Genomic DNA, 23,351 nt, shown 5'->3' with positions numbered 1-23,351 from the left:
ATGGGTTCACACCATCACACCTACCATCTGCAACTGAGACCCAGAGGCTACTTAGAGAACTGCTCCGGGGGCTTCCCAGGTGGCTCAGTGCTAAAGAACACGCCTGCTGATGCAGGACATACAAGAGGTACAGGTTCCATCCTTGGGTCAGGAAGACCCCCTGCGGCAGGAAATGGCACCCCGCTCCAGTGTTCTTGCCTGGAGAATCCCACGGACAGAGGAGCCTGGTGGGCTACAGTCCAGGGAGTCACAAAAGAGTCAGACACAACCTAGCGCCTAAGCACCAACAAACATAGATCCCAGATGCTCTCAATCTGATTAAAGAGGTCCCCTTCTATTCCTACAGAGCTGGGCATTTTACTAATTTTATCAAACGGTTCTGATGCCCAAACTTATGTAATGATGTGGGTGTTCTTTGTTCATCTATTAACCTGGTGGATTAACCTTACTGGTTTTCAAATACTGACCCAGCCTCGCATCTGATGACAAACCACACTTGGTTGTGATGTGCTGTCCTTTTCAGACTTGCTTGGCTTTCATTTATCGGTACCTCGGTGAGAAGTTTTGTATCTGTCTTCCTGAGGTGTACTGTCTGCTGCTCTCTTTCCTTTTCCTGATTTGAGCTTGAAGCAATGCTTCCCTCGTAAAACTGCTGCACAGGGCTTTATTTCCCTTCTGTTTTCTGGAAGAGACTGTATAAAACTGTATTATTTCTTCCCTAAACGTTTAGGAGTACAGCCCATTCTGCCCTGGAGTCTTTCTTGTTTGTTGGAAAGTTTTTTTAACTATAAATTAAATTGCTTTAATATTTTTTTAAGAATATTCAGATTATTTCTTCTCAAGTGAGTTTTGGCAGCCTGCATCTCTCAAGAGTTGCCAAATTCATGGGCACAGAATTGTTCCTTATTTTCTTCTTATGACCCTATTTATGTCAGTGGGGTCTGTAGTGATAACCTGTCATTCATTACAGATATTGGCAAATGGTGTCTTCCCTCTTTCTTCCATGGTTTCTCTGACTAGTGGTTTGTCAATTTCACTGACCTTTCTAAAGAACTGGCCTTGGGCTTCATTCATTCCTACTATTGCTTTTCTGTGTTCAGTTTCATGGAGTTCTGCCCTTTACCGTTTTTAAAGTATTATTTATTTCTTCATGGCTATGCTGTGTCTGCGATGCCGTGCGGGCTGTCTCTAGCTGCCGTGAGCAGAGCTATTCTCTACTTGTGGTGCACGGGCTTCTCTTCACAGCGGCTTTTCTTATTGCAGAGCAGGGGCACCAGGGTGCACGGGCTTAGTTGCCCTGTGGCATGTGGAGTCTTCCTGGACCGGGGATCAAACCTGTGTCCCCTGCATAAGCAGGTGGACTCCTAACCACTGGACCACCAGGGAATCCTTTATTATTTATTATGCTTATTTTGAGGTGAGTCTGCTCTTCTTCTTGTGTCTTAAAATGGAAAGTTAAGTTCGTGATTAGAGACCATTCTTTTTTAAAATATGAACACTTGCTGGTCTCACTTTCCTTCTGAACACTGCTTCACCTGCGTCCCACAAGGCCAGTGTATTTCCATTTCCATCCAGTTCAAAATATTTTTCCAGTTTTCCTTGAGCTCCTTTTTGTGCTCTGGATTATTTAGAAGTGTGTTGTTTCATTTCCAAAGAGCTGAAGATTTTCCAGATAGCTTTCTGGTGATAGATTCTAACTTAAATCCCAATAAGGTCAGAAGAGAAGTCATGAGTGATAGCAATTCTTTTAAATCTGATAAGCTGTTTAACAATCAAGAATAAAGACTACCTTGGCCAATATTCCATGTACTCTTGGGAAAAAAAAGTGCATTTTGCTGTTGGTTGAATGTGTTCTGTGTGCCAGTTAGGTCAAGTTGGCTGATAGTATGGTTAAGGTTTTCTATACCCTTGCCAACTGGCCATCTGCTTACTCTACCAAGAGAGGAGTATTAAGGTCCCTGACTATACCTGTCAATTCATCTGTCTTTTCATTTTCTGTCGGTCTCTGCTTTCAGTACTTTGAAGCTCTGCGGTTTTGTGTGCGCACGTTTGGGGTTACGATGTCTTCTTGACGAGCTGACCTTCTTATCTTCACCCCCAACAATCTTCTTGCTCTACAGTCTCTGGTGTGTTTCACTGTAGTGTCTCACACAGCACAGCCACTGAGGAAGGCAATGCCACTTCCTTGCTGTCCCAAAGATATCCGAGCCCTAGTCCCTGCAAACTATGAATATATTACCTTACATGGCAAAGGGGGCTCTGCAGACATGACTAAAGCAAGTATCTTGAGATGGGGATATTATTCTAGGTAATCTGGGGGAGCCCAGTGTATTCACAAGGCTTCTTGTAAGAGTGAGGCAAGGGGGTCAGAGTCAGGGATAGGAAACTGATGGCGGAGGTTGGAGTGATGGAAGGAAGGGCCCACAAGCCAGGTACTGCAGGCCGACTCTGGAAGATGAGAAAGGCAAGGAAACACAGTCTCACTGCAGAGCCACTAAGAGCAACCAGCCCTGCAGACATCTCGGCTCTAGCCTGGGGGGGGGGGGGCTGGCTTTGTACTTCTGACCTCCAGAACAGGAAGACACCACATTTGTGTTGTTTAAAGCCCCTAAGTTCATGGTAATTTGTTACAACACCAATAGGAAACTAATGCAGCCACGTAAGCTTTCTTTTGATGAATGTTTGCATAATACATTCTTTCATCCTTTTAACCTATTTATACCACTGTATTTAGTGAACCTCAAGAGGTTCACTTGTTGGGTCTTCCTTATTGTTAATCCAGTTTTACAATCTCTGCCACTTAATTGCATTTTTGCCATTTATATTTAATGTAATTACTGACAAGTTTGTATTTAGGTTTCAGTTCAGTTGCTCAGTCATGTCTGACTCTTTGAGACCCCATGAATCGCAGCACACCAGGCCTCCCTGTCCATCACCAACTCCCGGAGTTTACCCAAACCCATGTCCATCGAGTCGGGGATGCCATCCAACCATCTCATCCTCTGTCATCCCCTTCTCCTCCTGCCCCCAATCCTTCCCAGCATCAGGGTCTTTTCTGATGAGTCAACTCTTCGCATGAGGTGGCCAAAGTATTGGAGTATCAGCTTGACCATCAGTCTTTCCAATGAACACCCAGGACTGATCTCCTTTAGGATGGACTGGTTGGATCTCCTTGCAGTCCAAGGGACCCTCAAGAGTCTTCTCCAACACCACAGTTCAAAACCATCAATCCTTCGGTGCTCAGCTTTCTTCACTGTCCAACTCTCACATCCATACATGACTACTGGAAAAACCATAGCTTTGACTAGACGGACCTTTGTTGGTAAAGTAATGTCTCTGCTTTTTAACATGCTGTCTAGGTTGGTCATAACTTTCCTTCCAAGGAGTAAGCGTCTTTTAATTTCATGGCTGCAATCACCACCTGCAGTGATTTTGGAGCCCAAAAAAATAAAGTCAGCCACTGTTTCCACTGTTTCCCCATCTATCTGCCATGAAGTGATGGGACTGGATGCCATGATCTTAGTTTTCTGAAACAGCTTTAAGCCAACTTTTTCACTCTCCTCTTTCACTTTCATCAAGAGGCTCTTTAGTTCTTCACTTTCTGCCATAAGGGTGGTGTCATCTGCATATCTCAGGTTATTGATATTTCTCCCGGTAATCTTGATTCCAGCTTGTGTTTCTTCCAGCCCAGCGTTTCTCATGATGTACTCTGCATATAAGTTAAATAAGCAGAGTGACAATATACAGCCTTGACATACTCCTTTTCCTATTTGGAACCAGTATGTTGTTCCATGTCCAGTTCTAACTGTTGCTTCCTGACCTGGATACAGATTTCTCAAGAGGCAGGTCAGGTGGTCTGGTACTCCCATCTGTTGAAGAATTTTCCACAGTTTATTGTGATCCACATAGTCAAAGGCTTTGGCATAGTCAATAAAGCAGAAGTAGATGTTTTTCTGGAACTCTCTTGCTTTTTCGATGATCCAGTGGATACTGGGAATTTGATCTCTGGTTCCTCTGCCTTTTCTAAAACCGGCTTGAACATTTGGAAGTTCATGGTTCACATATTGCTGAAGCCTGGCTTGGAGAATTTTGAGCATTACTTTACTAGCATGTGAGATGAGTGCAATTGTGTGGTAGTTTGAGCATTCTTTGGCATTGCCTTTCTTTGGGATTGGAATGAAAACTGACTTTTTCCAGTCCTGTGGCCACTGCTGAATTTTCCAAATTTGCTGGCATATCGAGTGCAGCACTTTCACAGCATCATCTTTCAGGATGTGAAATAGCTCAACTGGAATTCCATCACCTCCACTAGATTTGTTCATAGTGATGCTTCCTAAGGCCCACTTGACTTCACATTCCAGGATGTCTGGCTCTAGGTGAGTAATCACACCATCATGACTATCTGGGTCGTGAAGATCTCTTTTGTACAGTTCTTCTGTGTATTCTTGCCACCTCTTCTTAATATCTTCTGTTTCTGTTAGGTCCATACCATTTCTGTCCTTTATTGAGCCCATCTTTGCATGAAATGTTCCCTTGGTATCTCTAATTTTCTTGAAGAGATCTCTAGTCTTTCCCATTCTGTTGTTTTCCTCTATTTCTTTGCATTGATCGCTGAGGAAGGCTTTCCTATCTCTCCTTGCTATTCTTTGGAACTCTGCATTCAGATGGGAATATCTTTCCTTTTCTCCTTTGCTTTTCACTTCTCTTCTTTTCACAGCTATTTGTAAGGCCTCCTCAGACAGCCATTTTGCTTTTTTGCATTTCTTTTCCATGGGGATGGTCTTGATTCCTGTCTCCTGTACAATGTCACGAACCTCCATCCATAGTTCATCAGGCACTCTGTCTATCAGATCTAGTCCCTTAAATCTATTTGTCACTTCCACTGGATAATCATAAGGGATTTGATTTAGGTCATACCTGAATGAACTAGTGGTTTTCCCTACTTTCTTCAATTTAAGTCTGAATTTGGCAATAAGGAGTTCATGATCTGAGCCACAGTCCGCTCCCAGTCTTGTTTTTGCTGACTGTATAGAGCTTCTCCATCTTTGGCTGCAAAAAATATAATCAGTCTGATTTCGGTGTTGACCATCTGGTGATGTCCATGTGTAGAGTCTTCTCTTGTGTTGTTGGAAGAGGGTGTTTGCTATGACCAGTGTGTTCTCTTGGCAGAACTCTATTAGCCTTTGCCCTGCTTCATTCTGTACTCCAAGGCCAAACTTGCCTGTTACGCCAGGTGTTTCTTGACTTCCTACTTTTGCATTCCAGTCCCCTATAATGAAAAGGACATCATTTTGGGTGTTAGTTCTAGAAGGTCTTGTAGGTCCTCATAGAACCGTTCAACTTCAGCTTCTTCGGCGTTACTGGTTGGGGCATAGACTTGGATTACCGTGATATTGAATGGTTTGCCTTGGAAACGAACAGAGATCATTATGTCATTTCTGAGATTGCATCCAAGTACTGCATTTTGGACTCTTTTGTTGACCACAATGGCTACTCCATTTCTTCTAAGGGATTCTTGTCCACAGCAGTAGATATAATGGTCATCTGAGTTAAATTCACCCATTCCAGTCCATCTTAGTTCACTGATTCCTAAAATGTCGACGCTCACTCTTGCCATCTCCTCTGTTTGACCACTTCCAATTTGCCTTGATTCATGGACCTAACATTCCAGGTTCCTATGCAATATTGCTCTTTACAGCATCGGGCCTTGCTTCTATCACCAGTCACATCCACAACTGGGGGTTGTTTTTGCTTTGGCTCCGTCTCTTCATTCTTTCTGGCGATACTTCTCCACTGATCTCCAGCAGCACATTGGGCACCTACTGGCCTGGGGAGATCCTCTTTCAGTGTCCTATCTTTCCGCCTTTTCATCCTGCTCGGGTTTAACCTTTTATTGTCTTCTCTTTGCCGCTCTAGTGTTTGCTCTTCAGGGTTCCCTTTCCTGTCTTCTTTTGGGTTTGTGGAGTTTTTTTTTTAGTACTCTGTTATATCTGTCAGTACTCTAACTGTAAATCTTCACATGTTGTTTTTTTAGTGGCAGCTCTGGGCATGATAATATATTCACCTAATTCCACAGAGTCCACACAGAGTTCATATTTTATCTCCTCAAGAGAAACATGGAAACCTTATCACACAGATCCTTTCACCCTCACCTTCCATCATGCTATAGCTGTTATATGTATTCATCTATTATATGTATATTAAAAACCCCACCAAGCATTGTTATTTTTGCTTTCACCAGTCACATATACAGGAAATGAGAAACATATGCTATCTCATTTACCTAGATATTTACCACTTTTTGTTCTTCCTTTATTGTTGAATTTCCACGTTTCCCTCGAGAATTATTTCCTTTCTGCCTGAAGAACTAGCCTTACCATTCCTTTAAAGAAGGTCTACAGACAACACTCTCTCAGTGTTCTTCCCTCTCAGAGTGACTATTGTGCTTTCATCCCTGAAGAACACACCCAGAGGAATTCCACGCTGGCTCTTCTCGTCTCTCAGAACTATCCGTCTTAGACCATAGTGGCTTCTGATATGAAATCTGAAATCATTCAAATCATTCTTCCTCTGTATGTAACCTGGTCCTTTCATCTGGATCCTTTCAATTTTTTCCCACTTGACTGTGACGTGTGTGGACATGGTTTTAAAAAAATTTTCCCCACTGATTTGAATATGATTGTGATGTTTGGGCATCGTTTTTGAAGGTTATCTGATGAGCATCTTGGACGTGTAAACTTATGGCTTTCATCAAACCTGTAAAATGGTCAGTATTTACCTCCTCAAAATTATTTTTCTTCATTGATATCTTTCTCCTTTTGCTGGGCGATCAGTGATTGTCTCAGAGATTCTGGGTCCGTGTTCATTTTTAAAAACTTTTGCCTCCAGCCTGTGTTCTTCCCCTTTGCCTAGAGAAAGAATTTGCAGAATGAGATGAAAAGTTCTGCTCAGGGTAAGAAGGGGCACTGAGGAGGCAGAAATGACTCAGAGGTTTAGAAGAAGGGCAATGAGAAAAGATGGTGCTGAATTATAGAAACAAGTAAGTCAGTGCAGAGGAAACGAGAAGCCACCATCCCAGGTCAGGAGGGAGGGCTGTGCTTTATGCTAAACAACAGTGATCAGTGTTCCGAGCATCCCCCATGCGTCTCTCTCTCCTAGGGTCGTCCTATTTATGACTGCCCCATTGGCGCCTCCAGGCAACCCAGGCAGACAGGGGAAGACCTTCAGTTCCCGGGCCTGCCGCACTTCGCACCCAACCACCAGGTCCACACCACTGTGCCCCTGGCGCCCTTCTGAACGAGGTCCCTGATCCGCCCCCAGACGTCTTGTCTGTGTCGTCACATCAGCCTCCTTCCCGGTCCTCCAGTCCAGGCCCCACGGCTTACTCCCGTTCATCTCTCACCACCTCCAAAAGGACTCTTCCCATCGTCGTATCAGGTCTGAGCCTGCCCTGTTCAAAATCCTTTCAACAGTTTCCACCTTCAAAGACATGGTCCAGGTGCACCGCCCCACATTCCAGGCTGTGGCAGCTCAGCCCCACTGAACAGCTCTCCCTCCTAGACCAAACTCATCACACTTAACCACATATCCCCAAGCACTCACGTACACAGACCTATTTAACATCTCTGTGCCTCCACAGACCACCCCCTCAGCCAATCTGAACAGGGCCCAGTCCCTTCCAAGCTGCCGGACCAAGAAGCCTTTTTCATTCCAGTGTAAAATATATGAAGTCACTCTGTCATGTCCGACTCTTTGCAACCCCATGGATTGTAGCCCGCCAGGTTCCTCTGTCCAAGGGATTTTCCAGGCAAGAATACTGGAGTGGGTTGCCATTTCCTTCTCCGGGGGATCTTCCTGATCCAGGGATCGAACCTGGGTCTCCCACACTGCGGGTAGACTTTACCGTCTGAGCTACCAGGGAAGCCCAGTGTAAATATATTTCGAGTTATAGGTTTATGTAAGGTTTATCCATGTGAACGACTTAAAACACTGGTCAACACGCCATCCAGGAGCCAGATCAACGTTGGCATTTTCCTGTGAATGGGGTTCATTATCAATAGAGACTTCCTGCGTCACACTCTTCACATGGTGGTCATCTTTCTGAGCTAGAAGTCAATCCATACTGTCTGCTGCGGAAAACCTTCCCACTGCGTTAAAGATAAAACCCGAAACACTTATGTGGTGCTCAAGACTCAGCGCGGCAACGCCCCTGCCTTCGCCCTCATTGTTCTCAATTCTGAGAGCAGCTCAAAGTCTGCCTGGTTGGGATGCCGCCGCCTCCACCGCCGCCCCTGAGCTAGTAGCCCCTGCTTTTCCACCCGTCAGACACACCTCCCAGCCAGGACCCAGGCTTCATGACGTCTACCTGTTAAAGATACTCATGGTTCCCTGTTTTCTCCCAACTCCTAACAGTCTCACAAGAGTAAGCTGAATTGTTTGCCGTGTAAAAGTTTGTCATGTCTGTTTTTATTCATCTGAGCCCCACAAGTCCAGGGAAGGAATTTGCTGGCGTCACCAAGGAAACTCCAGGCTCTGTCACCATGGCTGAACATGGTCATTGCCCAACAAGTACTGAGGAATTGGACTAGCTGACGGAAGAAAGGACAACGTTTGCAGAAGCTCAGGAAAGGGAAGCTACTTGCCCAAGATCACACAACCCCTGTGGGAGGCAGAGTAAGAACGGGGACAGAACTCAGATGGCTCCGGGGCCTGTCCGGCTTCTTGCAGCCTCGCACTGTGGGACGTGAGGTCACTCTCCGGGTCCGGACTTGGCACAGGAGGAGGCAGAACAGGCAGGCAGAGTGGCGGCGGTGGGGGGAGGTGTCGGTAAGTCTGATCTGGTCAGAAAGGCCCCCAGAGACCACGGTCGCCTCAGCCCCACCCTTTAGGGAGAGCGGAGCGAGGCTCAGGAGGAACCCAAGACGTGCGCCACCGAGCCTGGACCTTCACGCCCAGAGCGTCTGTCCATCCTGCGGGCTCCGAGGTCTCTGTAGTCACCTGCTCTGCTGGGGACCATGAGAGGCAGCACCATGACCCTGACCTTCACCGCCCTTCTCTGCCTCGGTGAGCTTCGGGGAAGGGAGGGGGTGGGCACCCCTCTCCTCCCACATCTGGTCCCTGAGAGGCCCCAGGACGCAGGAGGCTCGGTGGGGACAGACTTTCTTGGGGGAGAGGGGAATGTCCTCAGCGTGGATCTGACCCCAGCCCTCGGCGCAGAGCAGACCTGGAGCGTCCAGGACATGTGGTGGGGCTGGGCGCTCACAGGGAACTCTCTTCCAGGGCTGTGCTGGGGCCTGGGGGACCAGGGACAGCCAGGTGAGCCCCCAGACCTCCTGCTTCCACCCACACCCCTGGTCATTGGGGAGCACAGCGGGTCGGGGCTGCTGGTGGCCCATCTGGGAGGGGCCTGGGTGACAGCTGGGGAACCTGGGGGAGAAGGTGCTCTGACTCTTCAGGTCTGATTCCTTTCCAGAGGTTCTCCCCAAACCCTCCATCCAGGCCGACCCAGGCACCGTGGTCGCCCAGGGGAGCCCAGTGACCATCTGGTGTCAGGGGTCTCTGCTGGCGGACGTCTACCATCTGTATAAAGGGAGGGGCTCTGTATACTGGGAGGCTAAGGCCCCACAGGGCTCCAGGAACAAGGCTGGGTTCCACTTTGAATCCTTGAGCTCAAGTAATGCCGGGCGGTATCAGTGTGTATATCACAGCAGGAACCGCTGGTCAGAGCGGAGTGCCCCCCTGACCCTGATGGTGACAGGTAAGAGGGCGGGCCGGTCCCTCCCACCGTGGGCTCCACCTCACGGGCAGAGCAGCAGAGTGTGGGCTCAGGGGGCCCCTCCCCTCCCAGCCCACACCTGGGGTCACTGGGGCAGGGGTCCCCCTTTAACACAGCCCCTCCCCCCAGGACTGTACAAGGCGCCCTCCCTCTCCGCCCAGCCCAGCCCTGTGGTGGCCTCAGGAGGCAGCGTCTCCCTCACGTGCAGTTCACAGTATGCAGCGGGCACCCTGCACCTGCTGAAGGAGGCAGGCCCCGACCCGCTCCGACACAAGGCATTGAGGAACCAAGGGACCCATGGGCGGAAACAGGCCGTGTTCCTTGTGGGCCCCGTGACCACCTCCCACGGGGGGACCTACAGATGCTATGATGTTCCCAGCACCCAGCCCTATCTGTGGTCACACCCCAGTGACCCTCTGCATCTCCAGGTCACAGGTGAGGCCCCCAGGCCCCTCTATTTCCTAGACAGACCCCTGACCTAAGCCCTGTGCCCCATGAGCCCTGAGGGAGACGGGGGCAGGGACACTGGTCTCGTGGGGCAGGACGCGGGCGGGAGCCTGGGGAGGGAACAGGGAGAGCTCTCTCCGCAGCCCCGGGCCTCTGGGCCCATCTGCAGGCGTGCACACGGCGCCCTCCCTCTCCGCCCAGCCCACACCTGGGGTCACTGGGGTGAGATCCCCCTTTAACACAGCCCCTCCCCCCAGGTGTGTACACGGCGCCCTCCCTCTCCGCCCAGCCCGGCTCGCTCGTGCTCCCCGGGGACAACCTGACCCTCCAGTGTCGCTCAGAGGCCGGCTTTGGCAGCTTCGCTCTGACCAAGGACGAGGGGCTCACCTCGCCCCTCCGTCTAGAAGGGCAGCAGAGCCCAGACTTCCCCCTGGGCCGTGTGAGCCGCACCCACGGGGGCCGGTACAGATGCTACAGCGGACACAACCTCTCCTACGCGTGGTCGGCCCCCAGCGCCCCCCTGGACATCCTGATCGCGGGTGAGGAGCCCCTGTCCTGGCCCAGGTCCCGACTGTCTGCTCAGGGTGCTGGACCAGGGTCAGCTCTGGTGGTGACGGGTCTGGGGAGAGGGTCCTGGAGCAGAGGCCCCGGTGCGGCAGGGGTCTAGGAGGGGAACGTGAAAACAGGAGTGAGAGGCACGAAGACTAAGGAGACCCACACAGACGGGCTGAGAGGAGCTGGGAGGGCTCACAGGGAGGCCCCTCAGCTCAGGGTCTGGGGTGTGGGCAGGGGCTCTCTACACATCACCCCCGTCCTCCCCCAGGAGTGCACAGGAAGCCCTCCCGCCCAGCCCACACCTGGGGTCACTGGGGCGGGGGTCCCCCTTTAACACAGCCCCTCCCCCCAGGACTGTACAAGGCGCCCTCCCTCTCCGCCCGCCCAGGGGCCTCAGTGCCCCGGGGAGAGAACGTGACCCTGCAGTGTCGCTCTGAGGTCTGGTCAGACACCTTCCACCTGTCCAAGGAGGGGTCGCTCGCTCCTCCCCAGCACCTTCGTCTGCAGGACACGGCTCCACCCGTTCAGGCCAACTTCACCCTGAGTGCTGTGACCTCGGCCCACAGTGGGACCTACAGGTGCTACAGCGCACACAGCACCGCCCCCTACCTGCTGTCCCTGCCCAGCGACCCCCTGGAGCTCCTGGTCTCAGGTGAGGGCCCCAGCCCTCTGTGTCCTCCGGGTCAGGCCAGGGCCCCGTCCCCAGGGGAGCTCTGGGCTGAGGTGGGAGTGGGGTGGGGGTCACAGAAGGCGGGGATCAACTCTGAGGGGGCCGGGAAAAGCCAGAGGCCTCCCTTCCCTGCCCGTCTGCGCCCTCATCCCGGGCGTCCAGACCCGCTCCTGGTGATGGAGCCGAGCCAGAGAGGCCTCGGGGCTGACCAGCAGGACTCAAGGCCAGAGCCCCCGGTCCCCACCCTCCTCTGGTCCCCAGTCCTCGTGGCCCCGCGCCCAGAGAGCAGCACAAGACAGGGCTAGCAGAGCCCGCGGCCCCCAAGGGCCCCGGGGGACAGGCCCTGGCTCAGCTGGTGTCCCGGGGGGACCACGGGGCTCCCGGGGCTGAGACGGGTGGAGGAAGGGTGGGGGGTGAAGGAGAGGGAGGTGCTGGGGCCCAGCTGGAGGAGGGCAGCAGGGCTGACAAGGGGGAAGCAGGCCTCCGCTCATCTCCACCCTGACCCCCAGGAGGCTCCGGGAATCAGCTCCTCCCTGCCTTGGAATCAGGCCCGGGTGAGTCAGGCTCTCTGCAGGGTGGTGGGGGTGGGAGCAGCTCTGTCGGGGCTCCGTCATTTCCCGAGTTAATGGCCTCAGGACAGCCCCTTCTCACTGGCATCAGCCTCGACGGCGGGGACAGGGACACGGCGACACTGGATGGGGACCAGGTCCGAGCTCTCCGGCCCCCTAAGGAGCAGCCCTGGTGCCAGGGAAAGAGCCGGCCGTGGGGGTCACAGCTCCGCTACTTCCTACCTTGGGATCTTGGACCAGTTGTGCTCCTCCCAGGGTCCAAGCCCACCCTCCACGGAAGGGGCCTCCCACCTCCTTCCTCAACACGACAGCCCACAGCGCAGGGCCTGTTTAGGGCTCAGGAAGGCCAGAGCCCTCCCCACTGCCCCTCCCAGACACACACTCCACGTCCACGCAGGCCCGTGGTGGGCGCGGGAGAAGGGGGAGGCAGGCCTCTGCAGGGTGGGAGACAGATCTGGCTGGGCTGGCAGAGAGCTGGGCTTGACGCTCCTGTCTGAACTGGTGCTCTGCCTGGAAGTGAAAGCACGAAAACAAAATAAAAACTAATTCTAAAAAACACAAGGGAACCCACAGTCCTGGGTTCCAGTCCTGGCTCTGCCACCTGCAGGCTGGGCGACTTGGGGCCCGTGATCTCCCTCTCTGTGCCTCAGTTTCCTCCTCTGTAAAATGGGTGGGGTGGATTGGAGATGGATGCACAGACCGCAGCACGAGTCCGCACACAGTAGGTGATCAGTTAAACGGCATCCTGGCTCACTCAGACGTCTCTGGTGCCCCAGGCCTCACGTGGTACCTGAGTGTCCTGATCGGGGTCTCGGTGACCTTCATCCTGCTGGTCCTCGTCCTCCTCGTCCTCTTCCTCCGACACCGGGGTCAGGACAGACGCAGGAAGTCGGGTGAGTAGGGACCCGGGTGATCAGGGCCCCTGGAGGCGGCGGCCTTAGGGCACCAGCCAAACTAAAAAAGGAGTGAGGTCCTAGAAGTGCTCTAGCGTCTCCCCGGAGAAATCTAAAAGGAAGAGACTCAACGTGAGCGCACAAGTGGGCATTCGAGAGCGCCCCCTGATGGTTTCAAGCTTACACGACGCTTGAGAATACACGCAACCTTTGTATTTTATGGTTTAGAGCTCTCGAATTTTTTTCTAATAATTTTTGAATTTTATTTTTTTATTGGCTGCTCTGGGTCTCGGTTGCTGTGCATGGGCTCTCTCTGTTTGCGGGGTTCAGGCTCCTCGTTGCGACGGCTTCCTCTTGCCGCAGCTCCTGGGCTCTCGGGTGCGCGGGGTTCAGCAGTCACTGCTCCCAGGCTCCAGAGCACAAGCTCACTAGTTGTGCTTTGATGGCTCCGTGGAATGTGGAATCCCCCCAGACCAGGGATCAAACCCATGTCCCCTGCATTGGCAAGCGGATTCTTTACCACTGAGCCACCAGGGAAGCCCTTCTCTTGAATTCTTCGTGGAGAAGGGAAGGGATGACCATTTTTTCAACCCGAAGACCCTTGCAGATCTTCTGTAACCCTAGAGAAGGGCTCTGGGGTGGGCTGGAGGCTGACTTCCGTCTTCCTGCAGCACCAGTGCTTGACGACAGAGGCCAGCAGACGAGGTGAGACCTCTCCCACAGACTCCCACCCCACCACCTGCCCCGGGCTCCCTCACCACCCCAACACTGCTCTCTCCTCCCCAGCTCCAGCCTGGCTGCTGACGCCCCAGAGGAGAGCTTGTACTGTAAGGGGAAGGGGGGCGCTGTCCTGGAGGCAGGGTGGGCGGGCAGTGCACGCCATCGGTTGGAAGTGGTTCTGGGCTTGGGAGGAGAGCTGGGTGGCGGTGGCCCTGTCACCGAGCCGCTCTGGACATCTGCTGTGGGAGGTGCGAGGGAATCTAAGCAGGAGCCGGGGCCCCCTTGTCCTGTCCCCCCAGGTGCCGTCATGGAAGATGCACAGCCGGAGCACGGCAGACCGCGGGACAGTCAGGTGAGACCCCCAGCCTCCTCACTCACGCACAGAAGGCAGGACACTGACCCCGAGGCCACGCAGCCCCTTCCGCGAGCACCTGCTCCCTGGGCTGCCGAGCCTCACACCTGGGGTCCTCCTTCCGGCGGGCTGTTGAACCCTCAGGTTGAGCTGGCAGGGCTGAATGGTCTGTGCCCCCCAAAACGGGCTACATGCAAGCCCTGGGCCTGGAGACAGGGCCAGAGGGGGGGCCTTCTAACATCCAGAGGATTCTGAGATCCTCGCTCAGCTGTCAGCCATCTGTCCCCAGTCGGGTGAACCTTGTCTGTTACCTGGAGTGAGGACCAGCTCCCGTGGCCACCCTGCTGACCCCCAGCTCTCCTGTGGGGTGCAATGGGGTCTGACTGTCCCTCCGTGAGGAGGGCCACATCCAATTCCCATCTCCAGCCCCGACCTCCTCCAGCATCCAACTTACCATCACAGGCATTTCAACCGGCTTCACTTCCCTCCTTCCTGAGGGTCCCTACAGGGACTGGAGTGGGGCAGGGTTCCGAGACCCCCCTCACCCCCCCACCGTGGCTAGCAGAGCCCTGAGGACTTAGGAGCCTCAAGCAGTGCATCCGTACCTCCCAGGCCCCCGGGCTTTGCCCACCTCACACCCTTGCCCTCTCTCTACACCCCCCAAAGGCTGCTGCATCTGAAGCCTCCCAGGATGTGACCTATGCCCAACTGGACCACTCAACTATCAGACAGGGGGCAACTGCACCCCCCAACCCGCAGTCAGGGGAGCGCCCAGCAGAGCCCAGTGTGTATGCTGCTCTCGCCTTCCACTAGCCCAGGACGACCCAGACCCCACCTCCAGGGACCCCAGGAGCTGCCCCCACGGACACTCAGTTCAACCCCAGCCAGCCTGGAGTCCTGACACCAGCTCTGGGACCTCCCGAAGGTAGGCTAGGCTGCGAGGACTCTGCTGCATGCTTCACAGCGACTTGGCAAATGCTGAGCTGAGAATGGCCACTGAACCGACATCAGAGCCCCAAGCCCCCAGAGCCAGGACTTGGGTGCCGCATGCCTGCAGCTGTTGGGGTTGCTCAATCCCCTATTTCTCATTTCCTGAGACCAAGCCCCTTCCTGCCCCGGGCAGCTCAACAAAGAAAAGGGAAGCCTGCTTCCCTCCTGACCACGAACGCCTCCAGACCCCAAACACGGGGCGGGGGCGGGGGCAGGGTTCCCCCTTCCTCTGTCTCAGAAATGACCCCCTCACTGACAACTGTTTTTGGCTGTTGGGTGTTCACTGGGAAGCACAGGCTTCCCCTGTGGGAGCAGGGGCTTATTAGTTCTTCCACCAGGGACTGACCATGAACCTGCATCACAGCAGTGCAAGGCATCAGGATCACTGGGACCGCCAGGGCAGTTCCTGGCTGAGCATTCTCCTCGTTCTGTCTTTGCCCGTACTGTGGGTCCCCCGGAAGTGTGATGAAGTGATGTGTAGACGTGTCTGTCAGGATACAGTAAAGCCAGGCCTAAGGGGAACGAGGCCCACCACCCAGGAACGGCTCCACAGACGGGAACAAAGCTCACCCGGCTCTGAGCACGTGTGGAAACCAGCTCGAGGCGGCGGCCCCCACTGCCGCTACAGAAGGGTGTGTGTTCAGGGCAGGGAAGGAGAGACAGCAGTAAACACCAGCCCCACAGTATCGCTATCCCGCTTTATTATCTGGGGCACACAAGCCGCTCCGCCAGCCCAGGGGTGCCGCCCGGGCTCAGTCCTCCTCCTCGTCGTCGCCGGCTCCGGCCCCGCCCTGGCCCTTCTTGGCGTTCTTCCGCTTCACGCGGCCCGGGCGGCCCCCGCCGTATGGGGAGCGCAGGGAGAAGTCGATGTGCTTCTGGGAGTCCAGGCGCACGATGAAGGACGGGATGTTCACCACCTGCTTGCGGACCCTGGGGGGGAGCGGCGGGTGAGGGGCGGGGCCGCGGCTGGCAGGGCCGCTCCAAGGGCCGCGCGCGCGCTCCTGGTCCTCGGGAGCTCCCCTGTGTCCTGAACACTCGCTCACAGCTTACGGAGGGCGGGGGATTCCAGGCCCGGCATGAACGAGGGGGTGGCAGCGCGTTAACACTGAGGCCTGCTCTCGACACCCTGAAGTGGGCGGCAGTTGCGAACCGTGCACCTCTCACTGAGCTTTAGTCTCCATCGGGGGTCCGCTCACGGTCTTTGAAGCGGCACCCAAGGACCCGGGCAGTTTCATTTCAGACATGCAGCAGAGGCTCCTGCCCACGAGTCACAGGGGCTACTGAGAGGCTAGTGCACACATCCCGCCCGCTCACTACACAGCCCCCGTGACCGGGGCCCGATCTCCATAGGGTAAACTGAGCACCCAGAAAAAGGCCCATCTGGCCTCTGCTCTTCACCAGGGCAGCTGCCAGGAGAGTGCACTGTGTGAGCACAAGGGCCCAACCCACCCAAGTCAGCTGAGCCCCCATGGCGGCTCTCCACGGGACACCAGGAGCTGTTACCTGTCCAGCTCCCGGCTCGGCGGGCGGAGCCTTCGCAAGGTGTACGGCTCCAGCCGCAGTGACCCTTGCGCAGGGCTCTGGGGGGTGAGGCTGCCCCCAGCTCCCCCATGAGCTGTCTGTAGGGACCAATCTGTCCCCTTAAGGCGAGCTCACACCATCACCTCCAAGGGCTGCACAGAAGACAGGGGCAGTGGGCTCAGCGAGGGCGTCCCTTCAGAGGGGCAGGGTGGGGGAGACTCCGGGAGCCCCAGGGCGGTACCTGATGTGGCGCTGGCGGATGAGCACACGGGCATGGTGGATGGACTTGGCCAGGCCCAGCTTGAAGACCTGGGTCTGCAGGCGTCTCTCCAAGAAATCCTCAATCTTCAGGCCCAGGATGTAATCCAGCTTCATCTTGCCCTCATCCAGCACCCCGATACGGACGAGCCGCCGCAACAGGGCATTACCTGGTGAGGGGGCACAGAAGCCTGTCTCGCCCTTCCGGTTCAAATCCGGCACCTCCACACCCCAGTGCGGGGCCCAAGCAGGAAGGAAGAGCTCACTGATACAGGACTCGAGGCGCTACCGCATGAGCCACCGTGACTCCCGGAGCCCTCACCCCCCGGGGGAGGCGACGACCCGCAACTCTGCTCCTCTGAGCAAGGAGAGCCGTGTGAGTCTACGCGCTGCCGCCCCTCCACTAGCCCTCCCGTAACCAGCATGGGGCGACAAGCCAGTACGCTCGAGTCCAAGAAGCCCTGCTAATCAAACACGGCCAAACCAGTTCCCTCATCTGACACTGGAACAGCATCAGTACCCATCAGCCCCGGAAGAGGCTCGGCATACATTCGAGCTGAGTACTTGTCACTCATTTTATCACTAAGATTTTCTACTAAAAAGATGGTGAGGATAACCTCAGTGCCTGGTAAAGTAAACCAGCAGGTGTCAGCTTCTACCTGGCACCCAACAACTCCAGGTTCAGGAGGCCTTGCCTGTAGGCGTCCAAAGCTCCACTCAGGAGAGCTCCTGGGACGCTGCCAGCTGCCAGCTCGCACTCCCTGGGCTGGTTATCATCACAGAGGACAGTCATTTATTAGCACCTAAAAGCACCATTACCACCAGCCCCCTCTTGCCCCCAGGCAAAGCCTGAAAGAAAGCTGGCTGACTTTGTGATGACAGTCTTCCTAGCGGACTAGGAGCCAAGAAGAATCTAAATGGAGAAACATACTATACCTTTTTCAACACCCCAGGTACTAATTCGCACTGAATAAATACTGAACACAAGTCAAGGATATTCTCCCATTTATAACTGCATAAAAAGTGAAAAGTCTGTACAATGGAAACTGCAAGACACTAGTCAAAGAAATTAAAGACACAAACAGAAAGAAATTCAGTGCTCATAGACTGGAACAGCAGTAAAAAAAATGCCCATACTACTTATACCAATATACAGATTCGAGGCAATCCCTATAAAAATTCCAATGCCATTTTTCTCAGAAAAAGAACAAGCAATCCTAAAATCTTTACAGAACCAGAAAAGACCCTGAATAGCTAAAGCCAATCTTAAGGAAAAACAAAGTTGTAAAAGACAAAAACAAAAAACTAAGGGAAAAAAAACCCCCACAAAGTTGTATACATCACAGTTATAGTAATCAAAATAGTATGACACTGACATAAAAACAGATGAAAGTAATAGGATAGAGACCAGAAATAAACCCATATATATAAACGGTCAATTAATTTACAACAAAGGAGCCAGGAATCTACAATGGGGAAAGAAGAGTCTCTCAATAACGGTGTCTGGAAAACTGGACAGACACATGTAAGAACAAGACTGAAGCCCTATCCTATCCTGTACACAAAAGTTAACTCAAAATCATGAATTCCCAGAAGGTCCCGCAGTGAGGACTCAGTGATTTCATTTCACTGCAGTGGCTGGGGCTGCTCCCTGGGCTCAGTGGTAAAGAATATGCCTGCAACACAGGAAATACATGTTCAATCCCTGGGTAGGGAAGATCCCAGGGAGAAGGAAACGGCAACCCACTCCAGTGTTCTAGCCAGGGAAATCCCATGGACAGAGGAGCCTGGCAGGCTATGGTCCATGGGGTACACTGGGAGTTGGACATGACTCAGCGACTAAACAACCGGGAATGAAGATCCCTTAAGCTGTACAGCAGAGGGAAAAACAAACTCAAAATGGATTAAAGACATGAATGTAAGACCCGAAACCATGAAAACTCCTATAAAAAAACATAGGCAGTAACCTCCTTGACCTAAGTCTTGGAGATGCTTTTTTGGATCTAATTCTAAAAAGTAAAGGCAATGAAAGCAAAAATCAGCAAGTTGGACCACATCAAACTAAAAAGCTTCTGCAGAGCATAACAAAATGAAAACCACCTACAGAATGGGAGAAAATATTCACAAATCACATACCTAATAAAGGGTTAGTACCCAAAGTATATAATGATCATACAACTCAACAGCAAAAACAAAACAAAACAAAAACTCACTTCAATTAAAAAGTGGGAAGATGATCTGAATAAACATTTTCCCAAAGACATACAGATGGCCAACAGGCACGTGAAAAGGTGCTGAACATCACTAATTAGAGAAACAAACATCAAAACCACAAGGCCTTGGAAGTTGTCATTTCAAGAGAAAGTCTTACATGATATATAGTGACAAATGTTAACTAGACTTACTATGGAGGTCATTTCACAATATACAAATATATCATTCTGTTCTGTACTAATAATGTCAAATTATAAATTATACAATTTAAAAACTGAACATAATAATCAAATATTACAAAACATACCCAAAGGTAAACAAAAGTGAGTTTGGAATTATCTACCAGTTTGGAAAAGTCATGTCTTTTTGTGCTTACGTTAGAAAATAGACACCTGACAATAATTCAACCTGTATTACTTCAGAAACGTATTTCACTTACTATTAAGCCACCTACATCCTTTAATAGTGGGGAGGGCCATCAATACAGGAAAACTGTTACTGGATGTGAAGACAAAAATAAAACTGATAAATTTGCAGCCTTCAACAAGTGTGTCCAACTATTAAAAACTGATAAATGGCTTTCATTTGGCCAAAAGAATTAACAATCAGAATCGGCCAAATCAAAGTTGCTTTTTTTTAAAAAAAAAAAAAAACTATGCCAGTGGGCACCTCAATGGCCAAGGGGCCCTTGCCTCTATGGCATGAGGCAAGCATTTAAGTGCTTTTGTTTCTAATATGATGTGTCTGTCACTCAGTTGTGTCCAACTCTTTGCACCCCCAGGGACTGTACCCAGCCAGGCCCCTGTTCATGGAATTCTTCAGGTAAGAATAGGCTGGAGTGGGTTGCCATTCCTACTCCAGGGGATCTTCCTGACCCAAGGATCAAACTTCCACTAAGGTGTGAGTCTTATCTGACCAAAAGAGTTACTCATTTCATTCAGTCACTCACAGGTTATCAACTCTCACCTCACACCAGGGTAAAGAATCTGCCTGCGATGGATGGATGGATGAGACCCGGGTTTGGTCTTTACCCTGTGCTGGTGTGAGGTGAGAGCTGATACCTGTGAGTGAGTGACTGAAGTGAACCAATAACTCTTTTTGTCAGATAAGACTCACAGGTTAGTGGCAAAGGCTGGACCTCAAACAAGGCCAAGCTGCGGCAGTGAGCAAACACCTCAGAGCTCCCAGGCTCCTCCCCACCACAGCAATCTAGCTTCATTCAGTACAAAGGGGACCACCTGCTGCTTCCACCCTGGAGAACCAAGTAATCCCTGGACACCCGCTGCTCAACCCTGCCCCGTGCCATCTGTCACATGACTGCTTAGCACCTAAGTTCCTCTGTGATTAACTCTTCAGCAAGTTCCCGTGACCAAAACAAGCTGAGGTCTCTCCCCCAGACTCTGGGACTGGGTTCCACCCAATGCCAACATCCACTAGGGAGATTCCTGAATTCTCCTGAGTGTCAAAGGAGCTTCCAAACTAACAAAGGTTAAGAATGAAAACCTCTCACATCCTTGGAACTGGGAGAGATCCAAGTGATGAACCCGTGTTAGTCCAACACCTCTCCAAACCTTTCTCAACCTCTACTGTGGATGAGCACTCATGCTTAACAGAAGTGTAAGAGCACTTCCATCCTTAATCACGGTTTGGGAGAAAAATCAGACCACTCCAACTGAAAATAAAAAGCCAGCTGCCCAAGTTAGCTCAGGCCCCTCCTGACTGTCAATAGAATCAACATTTCCTAGGGTCAGACCAAAAGCAGCATCAAGCTAATAACTATGAAATGGCCAATTTTAGAGGTAACTAAAAACAAATTTTAGATACTGTTCCTGTCGTGTAAAGTTTATCCTAATAAAAGGTTGTTACAAAAAACAGACACAGAATCACCTACAGCCAGACTCCCATCTGTTAGAATCACAAACTGTATATGAAGCTCTTCCACAGCCAGCATACGATGTATCACAAATACTAAGCAAGCTGACTGACTACTCGTACATCTAGGAACTGTTTCAACTTTAGGCATGTTACCTAAGCGTCATCTGGAAGCCTCCTTTAACTCCCAACCCGGAGCTCACAGGCTCTGCAGCCCCACCTGTTGGGGGAAGTCTCGGGTCACTTGCTCATTTGAAGACTATGATCAGTACCCCTGCCAGTCTACTTGTGCAAATTAAATAACGTACACCAAGAGCTTAGAAAAAGATAGTCAGTGAGCCTCATCAAGTACCAGCTTTCTTAGTGTCTTCACCATCTGACAACCTAAGAGGTTGGTCCTACTAAAATATGAGTGATATCGTCCCTTCCAAAAGCCCATCAACCTCACATCTTAAAGCAGACATTTAGACCTTAAGAGTCTAGAAGATGGTAGTTTGTCAAGTATACCGCACCATAATTTTTTTAATCTTAAATCATAGGGTATGATCTGTATTCCCTCTAAGATCACCTGGAACGGTTCTTTCCCGTGAAACCCACAGGTCCTCTACTGTTCAGACCCTGACTAAATGTCCTTCACTATCGTGTTAAAGAAGGCAAATATACACACTGAAGTTCCATCCTGGGTGGAACTTCTCAAATTTCACTGACTAGTCCCACTAGCAGGGAACCAGAACATAAGGAGCAATACTGTCCTGTTGAACTATGTACAGATATAACCAGGTGCCCAATGCTTGGCACTGTTAGTTCTAATCTACTGGAAACCGATTCTCAATGTTTAAATAAACCAGTCATAGATATGAAAAAAGGTAGGTACTCGGATTCAGGCCTCTTTTCCTACCCCTAACTCCTATTAAAGGCTGGATCCAACGTCTTGTTCCCTGTCTTGCACAACCCTAGAAGGAAGAACAGCAGCAGCTCTCCTGGGGGCTCAGAGACACACCTTCGAACAGACGCCGCGGGTCTTTCTCATCCAGCGTCAGCAGCTCCCGGGCAGCCTTTCGGATCTTGGCCAGTGTGAATTTGACCCTCCAGACCTCACGTTTGTTCCGGAGCCCATACTCGCCTGCAGAATGAGTGAAACAGCTCAGTCCCATGGACTAGTGAAAAAAGATTAGTGATTTCGGGATACAGAAAAACAACAAACGACCCCGAAACTGGGTGAGGGGGTGAACACACTGGAGATTTTAAACAGAACGAGCACGTGGGCGGCCTCACCCATGGGTCAGCTTCCCCAGCCCGGTAACAGAAACCTAGCTCTAGCCACTCACCGATCAGCTTCAGCTCTTGGTCGAGGCGGGACTTTTCGAAGGGTCTCCGCGGGGTCACATAGGTTTTGCGACAAACCCAGCTCCGGGCGACCGGCATGCTGGCCCTGTTTGCCCGTCTGCGCCTGCGCAGTTAGGAGAGCGGCCTGTGAGGACTCGGCGGCGCCTGCGCAGTCCCGGAATTACGCTATGAACCTCGCGGCGCCTAGGGAAGATATCGCGAGAACCGTCCCTGAAGAGTTTTATAACCGACTCTCATTTCTACAACTTTCCAATTACACTCATTTCACCTCCAACTGCTTTAGCGTACTCATTAAAGCTCGAATAGCCCGCACGACTTCACGACCCACCCCCAAAATACAGAACACGGCCACATGGCTCACCTAAGCGAACGCTCTGGAAACCAAGAAAGAGGCGCACGCGCTCGCCGGCCGCGTTCTTATAGAAACGTCGCCCTCTTGTGACGTCACCACGCACAGCGCAAGTCTGCACCAATCAGAAAAGGCCCTGGCGGGCGGACAAAGCAGTCAAGAGGAGAGGTTGGGGCAGAGTGGCGTGCTAAAGCGGGAGGGCTGATGAGGGATTAGTGATCAGACTGGTGCGACGTGAGGGCTCCTCTCCGCCCTCGGGGAGTGACTTAAGTCACCACTCAGCTAACGTCTGAGTCGCGGTATAAAGTTGGAGTAATCACCGCCACCGCCGCTAGACTTCAGCACGCTCCGTCTCTCTAAAAAGATGTCCAGAGCACTGGAGCTGTGCGAATTCAAAGCTCCTTCCAAGAGATGCCCTGTTATATCCATGAATAAAAAAGAAAAAATCATTTTCCATATCAGAACTTGAACCCTTCAACAGCCCCTCTGTTCGTGAAACTTTGAGCCTAAGGGAAGAGGGGGTAAAAATAATAACATCATTTCAGATTGCTGCTGTGAAGAAAATAAATTACTGATAATGACTGAGCTTCCCTGACGACTCAGTCGGTAAAGAATCCGCCTGCATTGCGGGAGACCTGGGTTCGATCCCTGGGTTGGGAAGATCCCCTGGTGAAGGGAACGGCTACCCACTTCAGTATTCTGGCCTGGAGAATCCATGGACAGAGGAGCCTGGCAGGCTACAGTCCACGGGATCGCAAAGAGTCGGACAGGACTGAGCAACTAAGCACATCTCTCAATGACTGAGGGAAAATGGTGTTT

The 23,351-nt window shown here is 51.9% G+C and overlaps 2 protein-coding genes across 3 annotated transcripts in view; one reads left to right on the top strand and one right to left on the bottom strand.

Moving 5' to 3' along the window:
- The window catches only part of LOC145514487 (leukocyte immunoglobulin-like receptor subfamily B member 3), a 28,334-nt gene extending 12,680 nt beyond the window's left edge, over window positions 1-15,654 (top strand). The window contains exons 7-16 of the mRNA XM_081512333.1: window positions 9,473-9,757; window positions 9,905-10,210; window positions 10,480-10,761; window positions 11,130-11,429; window positions 11,957-12,001; window positions 12,793-12,909; window positions 13,581-13,614; window positions 13,696-13,736; window positions 13,929-13,981; window positions 14,648-15,654. Coding sequence (XP_081368459.1) covers window positions 9,473-9,757; window positions 9,905-10,210; window positions 10,480-10,761; window positions 11,130-11,429; window positions 11,957-12,001; window positions 12,793-12,909; window positions 13,581-13,614; window positions 13,696-13,736; window positions 13,929-13,981; window positions 14,648-14,794 — 1,610 coding nt within the window. The 3' untranslated portion in view covers window positions 14,795-15,654. The remainder of the gene's footprint in view (window positions 1-9,472; window positions 9,758-9,904; window positions 10,211-10,479; window positions 10,762-11,129; window positions 11,430-11,956; window positions 12,002-12,792; window positions 12,910-13,580; window positions 13,615-13,695; window positions 13,737-13,928; window positions 13,982-14,647) is intronic.
- A 1-nt stretch (window position 15,655) lies between these two features.
- Window positions 15,656-22,575, bottom strand: RPS9 (ribosomal protein S9). 2 transcript variants are annotated; one of them, XM_081512360.1, is made up of 5 exons: window positions 22,545-22,575; window positions 22,165-22,366; window positions 21,837-21,959; window positions 16,734-16,920; window positions 15,656-15,901 (listed from the first exon to the last, which is right to left on the bottom strand). In XM_081512360.1, exons 2-5 carry the CDS (start codon window positions 22,259-22,261, stop codon window positions 15,724-15,726), a joined length of 585 nt encoding a protein of 194 aa, XP_081368486.1. In that variant the 5' UTR covers window positions 22,262-22,366; window positions 22,545-22,575; the 3' UTR covers window positions 15,656-15,723. The 2 variants fall into 2 exon arrangements, with proteins under 2 accessions (XP_081368486.1, XP_081368487.1); XM_081512361.1 differs by having other exon boundaries at window positions 22,165-22,286.
- Window positions 22,576-23,351: the final 776 nt, after the last annotated feature.

Source organism: Giraffa tippelskirchi, chromosome 7 (assembly GCF_054371585.1).
Source record: "Giraffa tippelskirchi isolate mGirTip1 chromosome 7, T2T-mGirTip1v1.2.pri, whole genome shotgun sequence".
Lineage (NCBI taxonomy): Eukaryota > Metazoa > Chordata > Mammalia > Artiodactyla > Giraffidae > Giraffa > Giraffa tippelskirchi.
Note: the sequence above shows the minus strand (reverse complement) of the source record. Positions and strands in the feature narration are given on the sequence as shown.